The sequence below is a fragment of the Balearica regulorum genome, chromosome 5, assembly GCF_011004875.1.
Source record: "Balearica regulorum gibbericeps isolate bBalReg1 chromosome 5, bBalReg1.pri, whole genome shotgun sequence".
Lineage (NCBI taxonomy): Eukaryota > Metazoa > Chordata > Aves > Gruiformes > Gruidae > Balearica > Balearica regulorum.
This window is the reverse complement of record NC_046188.1, coordinates 43549039-43564394: the sequence shown is the minus strand read 5'-3', so window position 1 is coordinate 43564394 and position 15356 is coordinate 43549039. Positions and strand designations below refer to the sequence as shown.

General features: G+C 55.0%; 1 protein-coding gene across 4 annotated transcripts in view; it reads right to left on the bottom strand.

Moving 5' to 3' along the window:
* Positions 1-15356, bottom strand: part of DGKZ (diacylglycerol kinase zeta) — a 45081-nt gene that overhangs the window by 14099 nt on the left and 15626 nt on the right. For 2 of the 4 annotated variants that reach the window (XM_075754538.1, XM_075754537.1), the window contains 16 exons: positions 10334-11140; positions 9414-9522; positions 8603-8698; positions 7724-7801; positions 7350-7406; positions 5096-5164; positions 4576-4647; positions 4148-4264; positions 3986-4057; positions 3597-3692; positions 3236-3318; positions 2642-2702; positions 2119-2232; positions 1571-1711; positions 991-1069; positions 632-687 (listed from right to left, as the gene is read on the bottom strand). In XM_075754538.1, coding sequence (XP_075610653.1) covers positions 632-687; positions 991-1069; positions 1571-1711; positions 2119-2232; positions 2642-2702; positions 3236-3318; positions 3597-3692; positions 3986-4057; positions 4148-4264; positions 4576-4647; positions 5096-5164; positions 7350-7406; positions 7724-7801; positions 8603-8698; positions 9414-9522; positions 10334-11124 — 2091 coding nt within the window. In that variant the 5' untranslated portion in view covers positions 11125-11140. Of the gene's footprint in view, positions 1-631; positions 688-990; positions 1070-1570; positions 1712-2118; positions 2233-2641; positions 2703-3235; positions 3319-3596; positions 3693-3985; positions 4058-4147; positions 4265-4575; positions 4648-5095; positions 5165-7349; positions 7407-7723; positions 7802-8602; positions 8699-9413; positions 9523-10333; positions 11141-15356 lie in introns of those variants that run through there. The other 2 variants (XM_075754539.1, XM_075754540.1) reach the window with 1 other exon arrangement.

Here is a 15356-nt window from a genome sequence, read left to right as displayed (position 1 = left end):
GGGGAGACACAAACAGGAGAGAGATGTGAGATGGTACAGAGCAGCACTTGGCCTTTAGTACTGCTCAAATACTGGTCACCCAGCCACATAGGTAGGGAGGTATATTGAGGATGGGGGGATGGACAAACAAAGATGACACTGAGACACAAAGCTGTAGAGGTGTGATACAGGAGGGTGGCATAATTAGCCAGGGAGTTGTAACTGACCCAAGGTATAAAATAAAAGACCAAAGTAGTGTGGGGACTTTATGGAAAGGCTTCCCGTTCCTCTGCAGGGGGGACAGCCTGCCTCCTCACAGCTCCGGGGAGGTCCTGCCTGGGTTGACTGTCCGTGAGCCGGAGAACAAGAACAATAGTGGCAGGAGATCAAGACAGCAACTGTACCGCAGGCCAGAGAGCAAGCTGTACTGCCAGCAGCACTCGCAGCCAAAGAGGAACTGCGACTCCCAGGGTTGCAGCCTTTCTCCAGCACCTCTCCAGCTTCGAGGGGGGCTTAGCTTGCGTGTACATGAAGGCCCGTGTAACTCAGATGAGTGAGTTGAGGATGCAGACAGGAGCTGGGGCCATGCCTGTGCTCCAGCTGATGCTAAGGCTGCTATGAAGGCATGCCCTGATATCCTCCACACACTCACCCCAGCATAGAACATTTTATTCCGAAACCGGCTGTTGAACTTCTCTGGGTTGGCCTCTAGGGAAAGGAGAAAAAAAGTCCAGGTCATTGGCCTGCACATGGAAATATTTCACTTGCCAGCTCTCCCCAGACACGGCTCTCCAGCTAGCCTCAGCCAGGATGCAGCCCCCAGCTCCCTTCCCATGCAGGCACCGCTCTTCCCCCCACCCCTGCAGCCTCCACTTGCTCCCCAGGTTTCACCTCCAGCCCTGTCCCTGGGGCAATCCTCTTGTTCACCTTCCCAAGCAGTGTTTTATGGGCCCACATCTGGGGCACCCCATCACTACAGACCCTATACCCAGCCCTGCCATCCTGCCGTACCTCGGGATTCGTGGAACTCCAGCGTCACCCGCGCGTCAAAGCCAAGGCTGAAATAGTTATTAAAGACATCCAAGGGGAGCTGAAATGGAAAGGAGGAACAAAGATGAGGCTGACAGTGTGTGGCCACAGCAAAGATGAGGTCAGGCTATAGCAGAGCCATGCACTGTGCTCACGAAGCTGAGGGGGTGGATGCTTGCCTTCTCCCCCCAGGAAAATAGAGGTCACCAGCCTCCTAGGACCCTGGCTCCTAGGGGTAAGGGACACGGCCCAAGGGGTCACACTCTGCTCTCCAAGATACCTGCAATCACCCATGTTTCTGCTAAAGAAACAGTCTCAGAGGGGACTGGGCTTATACCTGTTGCAAGCAGTGGTTAAAAACCTCTGGTGGACATGTAGTTCTGATCTCTACACATGTCACCATGAGTGCCATGGGTCAGAGCCATGAGAACAGGAATGGAATTGGAGCAGGGAAATGCCAGCCCAACACATAGCCCCAGGTGCTGGTGCTGCCTGAGCCAGCGGGAGAAGGAGAACGCAGACCCCCAGCACAGGGAATGAACGTGGAGAGGAGGTGTCCCACCTTGTCAGTGGCCACCTCATCCTTTTCCTCAGGGTTTGCATCAGGGTTTGGCTCCACACGGAGGTTCCAGCGATCGAGCTGCACAATGTTCCCATCTTCCACGTGTGACAGGATCTTGGACAGAGGTTCATCTGTGTAACCCTGGTGAAGAGTGGGAGTTGGTAAGTCTCCTACCTGCCTCCCACAGAGATGCCCCAGAGACAGTGGACTTTGGGAAGACATCCCAGAGCACAAGATGTAGAAAAGATCCATTCTACTTGAATGCACAAAGTGGGAATTTAAAATTAAAACAATACATCTTCCTTCTAAAAATCTCCCAAAGTTTGAAATAATGATTGCTTTTGTTAATGTCCTAATAGATTATAATCTAATGCAGAATAATTCAAATGTCAGAAGAACAGAAACATCCAAATGGCACTTATTTGTTGGTCTGTATTTAGAGAAAGTAAAAACACCCAGCCCATGCAAATCCCCACCCATGTGTCTGGAACCAGAATTGAAGCACTCAACCCCTCTGTCAGCAGCAGGCTCTTGTGCCCATCACTTACCCCACCCCAGTTCAGTGTCCTGGCCAAGTCGTTCCCTGTCCCCAAAGGTAGGATGGCCACAGGAGGTGGTGGGTTGAGGCGTAACTGGTCCAGAATGGAGAGTATCCAGCCCACCTGCTCGAGCAAGAGAACACAAAGAGACGGTTGGTTATTTCAGGGACCAGCAGGCAGGTGGAGGTGACTTAGAGCACTAGCGATGGCAGAGGGGCAGAGATGGGGTCCCCTTAGTCACCGCCGAGGCTATTCACAGTCTGTAATGCTCCAAGTGGGTGCTGTGGGAGATACCAGTAACCCCAGCAAGGACACTGGCCCCCAAAAGGACTACAAATCCAGACACACCACAGACAAGCACTCTCTGGAGCAGTGCATGAGGGGACCCACAGTATCCAGTGCCACCAGCTGTATCACGGACACAGCGTGTACATTTTGCCCTGTTCTGGATTACAGTGAGGAGGGCTGCTGCTGGCACTGGAAAGGCCTGGGGCGAAGGGCGCTGCAGGCACAGAGGGGCTGGGGGACTCACCGTGCCGTCTCCCCCGCATGCCAGGATCCGAAGGTTGTGGACCTTGCGGTACAGCTCCAGCCTGCAGGGAACAGGGAGGGTGAGGAGGGGAGAGGCCCTGAAGGTGTTATGCAGCGGCTGCAGGGGTCCTTGCCCTCACAGAGCCCTTGGCATTCACAAAGCCACGTGCACATCTCCCTCCCCATCGCCACAGCAGTTCACAGCAGCGGGCAAAGCCACAGTAGCTTTGGCTTCACCAGCTCTTGCAGAGGAAGAGCGGGGCGTCCACAGTCTGCATAAACATAGATAAACCGAAATGCAGCAAGCAGCCAAGACTCACATGACATTAATTGAACATAATGAACTAGGTCTGGGAACATCACCTCACAGCTGGTCTCTTCACCACTAGCCTTAAGATTAGACCAGCCCTCTGGCAGGAAACACTGACCACAATGTATCGTAGAGAGGGCTCTCAAAGCATAAACTTGTTGGACATCTCTTTGCACAAGGGAGCTACGCAGTATCATGCTTCTGTCAGCCGTGGGAAGAGCTCTGGGGAGGAATCTCCGGGGCAGGGATCGGGGAGAGAAGGGTGCTGCCCCCATCAGTACTCACGCCTCCTTGGGTCCACCCTGGCTGAGGTCAAAAACTTGCCGTGGGTTGAGATACCACATGAAGGACTGGATGATCTTGGCTCCCTATGGGGAGAAGAAAGACTTCAGGTAACAGGGAGTTCCCAGTGAATGGCAGAAAGCAGCATCTGGTCCTGGGGACAGGCCAAGACAATGCTGTTCTGGGGGCACTCAGGCAAAGCCTGACCTAGGTGGGAAATGCCGGGCAGCAAACAGGCATTGTGGGGGTTGCCTTGCCTCTTCTGCAGCTGAGACATCACCAAAACTATGATGAGACCTCAGCAGCCAAATGGCAAAGCCTTCACAGAGCTGCCTTCTCAGGGAGGCATAGGACAGGGCCATACCTGATTCCCACCGCTCTTGGGGTTCACAAACACCAGCAAGGGCTTCATGAGAGGAGCTGGCATGGGCTTGATGACAAAGGGTTTCCACCTCCCTTCCTGCAAGAGACACTACAGGTCCTTCAACAAACTTGGGGAAATGCAAACTCCCACCTCCAGCTGAGCCATAACATCACGCAGGTCAGGAGTGGGAGGAAGAGAATGTCCCAACCACCTCATTAGCCTTATAGCTGGGATTTGCCCTGCCAGCAGGCACCCTCCTCCTTCCACCTCACCCTCCTTAACCTCAGCACAGACCCAGCAAAGCCCCCTTGTTTCCCAGTCCCGCTCCTCACTGTCCAGTCCCTCCACCCTTCCAAGACATGGTCATTCCCTTTCCCCTCATCTCTTACCTCAGCCCCTTTTTTGCTGGATTTCCGCTTGAATGATGTCCTCTTCTTCTTCTTACTAGATTTCAGTGGATTCTAGAGAGAAAAGAAACAAACCCAGAAACTCCGTGAGGAGCTGCTGGGCAAGCAGGAGTTATGAGAGCCACAAGAGCTGAGGTCACTTACCTGGGGCCGCCGGACCCGCAGAATCCAGGTAGGAGGAACGACGACAGCAGCGTGAGCCCCCAGCGAGCAGGGCTCTTCGATGTGTTGCAGCATGAAACATGACACTTTGCTGTGGTACTGGGGAAGGAGAAGACAGAGAGAAAATTCAGCTGCTCAGTTTGATGGGGACAGCCACCTTTTCCTCCTACCAGCTCCCCCATGCCAGTGCAGGGAGTGCTGGAGTGAACCATGCAGGAATTTTGTAATGGGAAGGCAATGAGGAGAAAGTTTCTTGTTAGGAGCTTGCAGCTATCACAGTACAGCCTCTTCTGGTGAGAGGAGCTGTTAAGGGCAGACTCAAGAGAAGCAGCTTGGGGAGTCCCAGCAGAAAGCAGAGGTCATTAGGTGCAGAACAAGCTGGTAAGGCATTCAGTGGGGGCTTTGCTCACCGCTTGCTTGCACCAGGAACAGCTGATGGCTACAATCTCTTTACTATGGAAGGCAAACTTCTGCTGGAAACCCTGTGGAGGGAAGGATAAGAGACTTAGGGAATTCCCTCACAGCTTTCTACCATCCAACAGGACTTTCTCACCACTAAGAGAGACGTTAACAAAGAGAGCGTGCCTGCAGCTGGAGCTCTCCAGATCTCTATCAGATAGCCCCAACCACCACTACAGCACCAGGGAGGCCACTGCACTCTGCAGGGGTGTCCCTATTGCGTGAGGAAAGCATGTCAGGAAGACAGTCCCCTCCAGGATTGATTTGGCCCAGGGGGAGAACAACTCTATGTGGGAAGCACTCACGCAGTGCTTCACTGTACAAAACAGGGCACGCGTCTTGGTTTTGCTGTAGGCTGCTGCTGCCAAACACGAATGGTGGGACGTCCCCAGCCCTGTTCTTGTCTCTGGTTTGACCTTAGCTTTCCTTCAGGCTGAGGAAAAAATAAACAAAACTAAGATGCCCTCTCACCTTGCCACATTGTCGGCATTTCCCTTCCTGCCGCCTCCGGTGTACCCAGTGATGCCGGACAACGATGGGCTAAAGGGAAAAGAAAAGAGAAAAAAAAAAAAAAAGGAATGAAAGGCCCAATGTGTGAGGGCACACAGGAACAGGCAGGAGGAATAGACCCATGTCAGCCAGGACTTCTGCTCTTACAGTAAGCCCACTGCTCACATGCACCAACCCCAACCCTCTGGGAGAAGGCAAAGCCAAAGAATGAGGAGGTGAGAAGCCAAATTAAGGTCCTCAGAGAAGAGGGAATTAAACCCAGAAAAAACAGGAAGGAGGGGAGGAAAACTGAAGATTGAGAATCACACAAAGCAAACCCAAATGAGAGTGGGCAAGCAGTAGCACAGAGCGCTACTGTGCCCATAAATCACATCTCCGTTCCTTAACATCTCTGCCTATAAGCCCCCAGTGCCAGGTAAAAAAACATGCTGGTGGAAGGTGTGAAAATCCCCAGGGAGACACAGTTTGTGCCCACAGCGAGAAGATTGAAGTGCTCACAGCTAAGCAGCAAACCACCTAGCTCCACGTTCCTTGAGGAGAGCAGCAGCCTCAAAGGCCCCCACATCCACTTCACTGCTGCTCTTCGCCCCAGGACAAGTCCTGCCAGCCTGCCTCAGCACCTGCCCGTGGGGAAGGGAGCAAGGCTGCTCACAGGCACCTTCTCCCTGCCTGCATGTTCATGGTGGGTGAGGGCTGGGACTTGCAGGAGTGATTGTGAGGGGGTCAGGAGTTTTGTAATGAAGTACCACATTTCCTATATCCCACCCTCCTCTTCCAGCCCTGGATTGGGAACAGCATAGAAGAGAGGGCAGCAAAGAGAGAAGAGGGAACGTGACTTCACAGCCCAGCACAGCAGGGCTCAACACCCTGCTCTTGGCAGCTTTTGGGATCATGATAATAGAGGCAGAAACTGGCAGGAGATCTGGGTCAGCTCCAGTGTTGCCTGCTCTGAGTGCAGCACACAGGAGAGGACAAAGAGTCCTGTTGGCTTTAGTGGACATTAATCCAGTGGCAGCAGAAGGGGGGCTATGCCCTGAGCTCAGTTCTGGGTCCCAGCGGGCACATCTAGGGAAAGGGCTGACCTTGAAGGGGATCCCTGGCAGCACAAAGGCCAGAGAAGCACCTTTCTAGGGAAACAGGAGGGAAAAGCCCTTGGAGGAACTGAGGAGTATTAGAAAGACAGGATGGAGAAGCAGAGTTTATGAGAAAAAGGAGGAAAACCAGGAAAGAGAGGGGAGAGAAAATATGTAGAGGTTGGAGAGGAGGAAAATAGAGACAGAACAGTGAGCGGAGGCAGAGAGTTGTCAGCAGAGCCCAAGAAGTAAGTGAAGGACAAATAAGGGAGCTGGGCTAAGAGTGATATGGGAAGGAGGCACGGCAGGAGAAGCAAAAGGAAGAAAGGAAGGTTTAAAGTGATGCTGAAAGCTTCACCTTACCAGGTCACACTGGCACTTCTGAGCAGGCAGCCCTGTGTTTGACTACCCTTCCCCTATTGTGTCTGCTGTGTCAGCACAAACACGGTGCAGAGGCAGCAGCTCTGTTACCAAAATGGCCCATGACTGAGCCATCTACACCCACTCCACAGCACTGCGTGGGCTACGCTGGCTCCACAGGCTGGAGGGTGAGGCACGAAGGCTGACAGGTGCTTCCACCAGCACAGTTCAGCAGACAGGTCCCAGGCCACTGCTTACTCCCAGCACGTTAAAACGCAGGCTAAAGGGGTCCGACAGCACCACTGTGGGCATTTCCCACTGCTACCTGCAGTACCTGTGGCACCCAGGTCAGGGCTGAGTGATGAAGCCAGAAGTGAGCCCATATTGCTCCCTTCCAAATTGTGTGAGACTTGAGGAACTGCTGTTTGCCACAGCCTCCTCTATCTCCTTGGGGACCAGCACAAGGGGGGAAAAACTCTCCCAGAAAACACTATTTGCAGGTTCCCCCATGCAGATGCAGGAGCTTTAGAACATCCAAACCAGCAGATGCTCTGCGTTTGCTGCCTGCGAGCTCCTCACTCCGCACGCCCAGTCTGTGCTGCTGCCTTGCAAAGAAACATCCCTTTTACTGTGCCACCTCCTTGGAGCCAGGAGGCAGCACAATGCCTGCACTCTGATGGGCAACGCGCTGGCAGCACCTGACGTCTTTGCCACCAAACTGGAAAGAGGGGTTGGTGGGGGTGGGGGGCAGACGTGGGCAGTGTTAGAGGCACATCTCTCACCTCCCGTACGTTCCGGGATCCTGATTCCCTGAAGGAAGGTTTGCAGCGGAAATTTATCTGTAGATAGAACACACATGAGAGGAATCAGTAAAACCATCATACCTGGAGTTTACTTTACTACAGCAGGCCCAGAACCTCTGGAGATGTTTGGTGCTTGCTGCAAAACCCTTCACATATCTCTGTTCCTGACCAAAACGGGGCCTGGGTTCCCAATCATGTCACTAAATGCTCCTTTTGGTATTGCCTCTCTTTGCAATGACACATGGCAGTTCCCCGATCTTTTTGTGTTTAACTACCCAAGAGGAAGGACTGCCCAGAAAAAAGGCTGTTACAGTTTTGCGAGCCACAGAGAGGGCTTAGTAGGCTCTACTCACCTTCTCCAACTGTTCGATGCAGGGTGTATGCACTACGATCTTGCAGGCTGCACACTTACGCCTGGAGAGAGGTTTTTGCTGGAGGATGAGAAAAGGGGAGAAAAACCATGCATGTGAACAGCAGTGTTCAGAGGCCAGCAAGCTCAGCCTCCCATCACACCTCCTTCATATATTTCAGGATGCAGAGCAAGCCCTATAGGAAAATCAGACACAATCTAGACTCCTTGCAAGGGAAGGAATCTAAGCACGTGCCTAGAGCAGATGCTCTCAAGTCTGGCACAGAGCAGGGAAGTACTCTCCCGCTGTCCTGTCCCGCAGTCCTTGGCCTCTTCTGACACTGCTTGAGAGCACCATGGAAGCCGGTGTGAGAGGCACCCGCAGGGCTCCCCGGTAAGCCCCATGGGCAGGCACTGGATGACATCAGTGCTCCGTGTTCTGCATCACAAGCAGGACTGAGCCTGCAAGCTGGGAGGGAGGACTGCAGCAACCCCGTAAGATCAGTGCTGCCTACAGGGTCAGGAGGCAGCAGGCCTGGGTCTCCAGCGCTCACTTCTATCCTCTACTGAAAGGTTTTGGATTCAGATTATCCCTCTAAGGATGTGGGATCCCAACAGCTTCTCCCTGGAATATCATCACATCACCCCTGGGTGAGCAGCAACCCTGCGTCGGGTACCCGTTGCAAATTGAGCACCAGCACTGGCAGAAATTGGGGATGCAGCACTCTAGGACACAAAGGTAAAGGGACACGCTCCCCACCTTGGCAGCCCCCCAGATCCCTGCGTGTCCCCCGGCGGCAGCAGCAGGGTCTCCCCGCCGGGTGGCAGCACAGCCCGCATCTGCGGCCCTTGCTGGGGAGGCGGGTGACCCCAGGTGACTCACCAGCAGCTTTGCCATACAGTTCTGCTCCCCAACGTAGCAGAAGTCCCCAGAGACATTGGTCTCAAACCAGATGTGCTCCCCATAGACCGCAGTCTCCTGGAAGGCACAAGACAACACGTTTCTCTCAGAGCACACCCAGATGGGCATCCGAGCGCCTAAAATGCTTTGTGCGAGGGACAAGATACTGGACAACTCTAGGGGCTGGGAAGTTGGAGCTAGGTGTAGGCCAGGAGACAAGGTGCACAGAACAACCAGGGCCAACATCCGGACAGAGCAAAGCTCACAAGCTGCTGCCATGGCCTACCCGTTGGAAACAAGAGGGTCCCAGGAAATCACCTGCAAGACCTACAGCCCAGTTGCAGTGTCCTCCACAGGGGAGCTACTTCCATCGCCCCCTGAGATGAGGCACTGGGGCAAATTCAATGCAGGGGACTCTCCTGAAACAGCTTCTGTTCTACAGCCTCAGGGTACAGCTTAAAACCTGCTGGGCTTTGCCTGCAAAGGAGCAGGGACTTGCTCCTGCTGCTTGTCCCCAGCCACCAGAAGACCTTGGCTGCCAGGAGCAGAAGAGCTGGCAGTGGAGTAGCTATGCCATCCTCCCAGGAACCACCTGTGCCTGCACAGCCTTTCGTTGTAGCATCAAGGGGTGCTGCCAGCAGCACAGATGCTGGCACCAGCTGGTGGCAATGGTGGAGGCCATAAATGTGTCAAAGCTGATGTCACCTGGGAAGCCTCAGCCTGGGAAGAGCCTGCTGCTTCTTGGCCAGGAGCCCTTTCCATGCAACACCTAGCAAAACACGCTACAACTTACGCTCCAGTCCACAGTGTTGCGTATCTGCCTCTCCGAGTCACTCCTTAGGGCTAGTGCAGGGTTTGGCTGGGCTACCATATGCTGGAGGCTGGACTTGGCAATAGCTTTCCTGGAAGACAGAAGAGGGCTGGCTATTAGATCAAGGGAGGAGGAATGTGTGCAAAGCACAACCTGTGCCCAGGATGGATGGTGAGGCTGGAGCAGGAAAGCTCCAGGATCAAGTGGCTGGAAATGAGGTGAATATCCAGCACTGCCGGCCGAGGAGTACCCACTCCTGCGAGGCAGCCCCGTGGGACAAAGAAGTGCTGCCAACGTGGCTGATGGCTCAGCTAGAGACACCCTGCAAAAGGCACAGCCTGGGCCCACTGGGTCAAAGCCCTCAGGGATGACAGGTCCATTGCAAAACAGCCTAGGATGCTCCACCGAACTGTGGTGGCGGGGCTGCCTTTGCAGAGACAACCCAGAGCCATTGCCTGGCAGAGGCTCCCCACAGCTCTCCCATACCAAGGTGCCTCAGAGCCTGGGGCATTTTTGGGGACCAGTACAATCAGCTGGGAAAAAAGCAGCTGTCTGTTTGGGGCTCGTGAACTTCTCCCAGATGAGCGGAGGAAAGGAACAGCAGAGCTGGCCAGCTGGAGAAAGGGTACATCTCCAGCCCACAACCAGGCCTGCCACCTCCCTCTGGCACCGGGCTGGCAGGAAGGGATGCCCGCAAGCCCCAGGGGTGGCACAGAGAGCATCAGAGGTAGCACTGGCCTGAGTGGGAGATGCTTAAGGGACACAAGCAGCACTGCAAGAGACCGATGGCAGCCAGGGCCAACAGTGCTGAGCTCCTTCCTTCCTTCCCCACTGAGCCTGGTTCTGCACCCAGCCTCCCCTCCTCAAGGCATTGCCCGCTTGCATGCCACCACCATACATACAGCAGCCGGGGGCTCCAGCCATCCGGGGCGGTGTGGTAGGTGGGCTCCGGTCCCAAGCACTCGGGGAGAGCAGCAGAGGGGTGCCCAGCTCCAGCTGCCCCCGCACAACGCTGGGCCAGCAGCCGCACGTGGCCAGAGGGGAGCAGCCCGGGCCGGGAGCCATCACTGGAGCGCCGGCGCTGGCTGAGGCGGCGGTAGCAGCCCGGCAAGCCGTAGGCGGCCCGGCTGTACATGAACTCGGTGGGCAGGCGGTGAGAGGAGGCACGCCGCAGGCAGCGGGGGCCCCGCGACAGAAGCCCAGCCTGGAGCGGCCGCAGCCGGGGCAGCATGGCCAGCCACCTCTCCTCAGCCCACCGCTCGCACCGGCCCCGCTTGGCTCCTGCTGCCACGCTGACACCGCCATCCTCCGGAGACTCGGATCCAGAGCTGTCAGTGCGGGGTGCCCTGTCCCCCTCCTCTCCGGTGGGGATGAGGCTGGCCAGGAGGACGGAGGGACCAACCAGGTGGGCATCGATAGCTCGTGCCTGGCCCCCGCGCTTCGTCTGCACAGCAAACCTGGGGCTGAGGCAGGGTGGCGTGGTGCTGGAGCGGCGGCGGGGGCTGGGGTGCCGGGGCAGGCCCAGGCAGGAGAGGGCTGGCAATGGGGTGCCCGAGCCACGGCGACGCTGGGCCAGCGAGGCAGAGGGCAGCCCCACCTGGGAGCGTCGCCTGGCCTTGCTTGTGGGCACGGCCACTACACTGGTGCGCCGTGGCCCCTTCCTCCCAAAGTGCCGCCTAAAAAAGGTTTCCATCACACCCGGATGGTGGCTGTTAACACAGAGACCAGGAATTAAATAGGCTCCCCTGTGACTCCCCAGGCTGGGCTGCAGGAATCAGGGCAGGGAGACGGGGTGGGGGGGAAAGGCAGGGGACCGAGGGTGGGAGCGGGGGACATGGCAATGCCACCCAGGGCACGCAGCAGGGCTGGGACCCGCTGGCTGGATAGGCAGACTGCTGGAGCTCCCGCTCCTCACAGCTCCCCCAATCCTTGAGTTTGACGGCTCAGCACAGGGTGCTGCGATAGCAGGGCAGGTGTCACCACCTGGCCGGGGCCCTCTACATCCCCTGCTCAGCACTGTGGGATCGGCAGAGCTCCTGCACCCCGAGGTGCAGATCAGCCCTGGCAACTACCCCCACCACTCTCCTGGTGCTGGTCTACCTAGTTTCCACATGGAAACTGCTCTGGCTAAGCATCAGCCCCAGGAAATTTGCAGCAAATTGAAATTAAGCCCTTGCGAATCCTAAAGAAGAAAACCAACTGGGCAAGTAAAAACAGGGCAGGGAGATTTGGTAGAAGCTGGCTGGGAGAGCTACAGTAGTGTGGAGGAGAGCTAGGAAAAACAACCCATCCATCCTGCACAAAACTTCCCCCTCCTGGTGGAAAAAGTTTTACCAGGGCTCTCAAGCTTTACCTGCCCAGCCCTCAAAGCTTGACAGGTTGCCCGGACGTTGAAACAGTCCGTGGAAATCCCCAGGCCACAGGTGGAAGGTGCTGCAGCAGTTTCAGCGCTGGTGGCTCGGCATGCAAAGCCTTCGGAGTGGAAGGGGCTGAATCTGACTAGCTCCAGCACTTCCCTCCTCCACAGCCAGTGCTTCGCTTCCCACCCTCCAGCCACTGCCTCCCTTCAGCTGCTAAATAGAGAGGATTTATTTGAGGGCAACTCAAACAAACCACCAAGACCCACAGTTTATAGAAGCAAACTTTTGGCTCTTCAGTATCTCCTGAGGCAGGGGACTCTGGATCATCGCACCCTGCAGGCACACACAAGCCACCACCATCACTCTCAACAATTTCAATGCTGTACAAGACAGCTCCTCTAGCCATCACAAGGCACCCATCACACCACTCACCACTGCATGGAGGCTGGCACCTGCTGTGCTCGCCTCTACCTTCCTCCCTTCTCATGCTCTTTATGCACTTGCCTGCTGGTCAGCAACACCAGAGGACCTTCAGGAGAACACTCTGGCCCAAATCTCCACTGCCCCAAGGTCCATGCAAACAGACAAACTTGTCTGAAACTTCCCTTTTAGTTTGGGATATGCATGTATGATGGGACATACATGTTATTTTCTGAACTGCAAACTGGAACCTTTGCTTAGTGCTTGTACCACAAAGAACCCATTGGGCTATACCTCTACTTCTTTTGGAGGAGTACAAAGCTGAGTTTGTATTTTTGGAGAGGGTCAGGCTTGGTTCATTCTCCTCCAGCCTGGTACACAAGGAAGCCAGCTCTTTACTTTCTACAGTCTTGTTGCCATGTCTGCACTCAGTAATGTAGCACAAGGAGGGAAGGAAGGACAGCGATGCCCTCCAGAGAATCTGCAGTTCAGACAGCAGCATCAGGGCAGCTAAAGCCTGGTTGAACTGAAAGCAAATACAAAGTGCCACCTCCTCAGAGGCATTTCTCAAGTCCCACCACAGTGAGCAATGCAGGTACACCCAGCACTACCTGGTCACCAGCAGGTTAACTATCACACCCCCAAGGCTCACGCAGCTTTGCGGAGGGTAAAAGCATGTTTTACTGATCACCCTGCTTCCAGCCAGTTCCTGACGCAGAGGTGCTCCATTCCTGTTCCTTCTCCCCATCATCTGCAGGATGACGCACAGTAAACAATGATGCACAGTAAACTGTATCACCACCAACAGGTGTTAAAAATTGTCCAAACAAATAAAACATTAAAAACCCCAAGCGAGAACACTGCCCAGGTGTGGTGTGTTGCAGCAGACCCTTCTTGGCTAGCTTTAGCTGCTGGGGGGAACGTACTGTCAAACTCCATCCTGAATGAGCTGCATGGATGCTCCCTCCTGCCCCAGATATTCCACTAGCGTGAAGTTGCTGTACTGCTTGCTGAGCTGCTGCTATGGGCAGGAAGATCTCTCAACACAGCTTCCTTCCTTTTTGCACCACAGTCTCGTGAGGAAATCTGCTAGAACAACCTTGGCTTGACATTTATGTTTGGGTACTAGCTGATTATGGTCCTTTTTATCTTCAGGGGTGTCTGCAAGTGGCACATGGACTCGCGCTCCGGCCACCAGTAGTGAAGGTTATTACTGGGCAACCATCTGACAACCCACAACAGCACCACGTGGCAGCTCAGATATTATGGTGAAGATAACCCCATCTCTTGCAACTTACTTCCAATCTGAGCTCCAAATGGTCTGTCACAGGTGTTGAGTGCTGCTGCTGGTGGAGCAGACGGACTGACTGCCAGGGCTGCCCAGGGTTGATGTGCACCAGCAGAGCTGCATGCAGAGCAGCCAGGGAACCATGCACTAGGTGGAGAGGAGCCCGAGAGGAGCTAAGCCCTGGAAGCCCCTGGCCTAACACCAGCACACCAAACATCTGTTTGCCACCGAGACAAGACAGAACGGCCAGTGCCTGTGGCTGCTCTGCAGACTGCATTGCTCAGCTCAGCTAGGTGAGGAGGCTGGATGGAGGCAGCCTGGCATTTGCAGGGTGGGAGGGAAAGGAAGTACTGCTGCACGCACTAGGATATCAACTCTACTTACAGGCAGCTTTGCACTATCATTTCAATCTCCTTCTGTGAATGAGGAAGGAGCCAGCAGCTCTGGTCTGCTCATGATCTGCAGTCAGAGCTCTTGAGAGTTTTGGGGGTTTTTTTCTAACCAGACCCCCCAGAGCTCCTCAGCCTCCTATGCTCCTGACATTGGTGGGCAGAGACGCTGCTGAAGCAGGAATATGTCCTGGAGCATGGGCAGACAGCAGTGCTGTCCTCGACAGCTCGGGGAGGAGGAGGCTCCTGCAAGAAGCTCCCTGGGCACTCAGAGTGTAAGGACAGAGCTAACCTTGGTGGCAGGATGTAAATGCCCTTGGAAAGTCAAGCAGGGATCAAAGAGGAAAAACTTGCACCTGGTAATTTCAGCAGACACAGAGCTTGTGGACTGGCTGATATGGACACCCTGCTCTCCAGAGCCATCAGCCATCCCTCCTGCAGTGGCGGTAGTTCCAAAACCAGACAGGCTGACTCCTAGGACGAAACGTGTAGTGTCCCTCAAGGCATAGGCTCTGCCCACATCAGGAAGAGCTGCTTAATATTCAGCTCCAGTTATTCTGCTTTGCTTCACTAGCCTCAAGCAAACCCCCACGTACCATACTGAACAGGCCCTCTGTGGACTTAGACATGTAGAGGGATGCTGTGCCACACACCTGCTCAGCCCTTCCTCCATGTTATTATTCCCTCTGTCCCTCCAGCAGCCTGGTCTCTTCTTGCCAGCACCCAGAAGAAAGACAGATCCCAGGTTACCTTCATAAAGTGCCAAACCTGGCCCCCCCTCTGCTGGCACCAAGGGTGGCAAGAGGACCCTACAGCAGGACACCACCAGCAGCACAACACACAAGCCGTGGGCTTTAGAGAAGTCTGGACTTGAAAAACACCATCAGCTCCTCCCGAACTTTCAGCAAACCTCCAGTTAGTTGACTGGAAAGCATTTTTTCCAACAACGGGGCTACAGTAAGGGAAACAAGTCCAAGAGTTTCACCCTGCTCCATGACGAGTGCCCGTCCTGATGGCAGCTGGCTGCGTCCCGGCTTGCTGTGGGTGCTAGGGAGCTGCTGCAGCATCGGAGCTGGCAGCACGCAAGCAGGAGCCCGTTTCAGTTTACAAGTTGTCTTCCCCTGGCAAGGACGCTTGACTTGCACAGCTCAACCACAGGGAAAGTGTGTTATTAATAGCCACCCCTGCGTGACACCAACATCTCCTGGGCTTCTGCCTCTGTCTTCTCGCTGCCAGGACAGCGGAGGGACTGAGGGACAAGAGCCCGGGAGCCCATCCAGGGAGCTACTGCTCATCACCGCCTCACTGACATACTGCTGCTTGCCTTCAGCCTCAGTTTCCACCACGAGCTCGCACCTCCCCATCCTTTCGGTGCTCTGATACTCAATTTTCCCATGTACGCTGCCATCCCTACACCACCCCTGCTGAGATTCTGTCCCTGCTCTCCCATCCTGCTCCCAGGCATCAG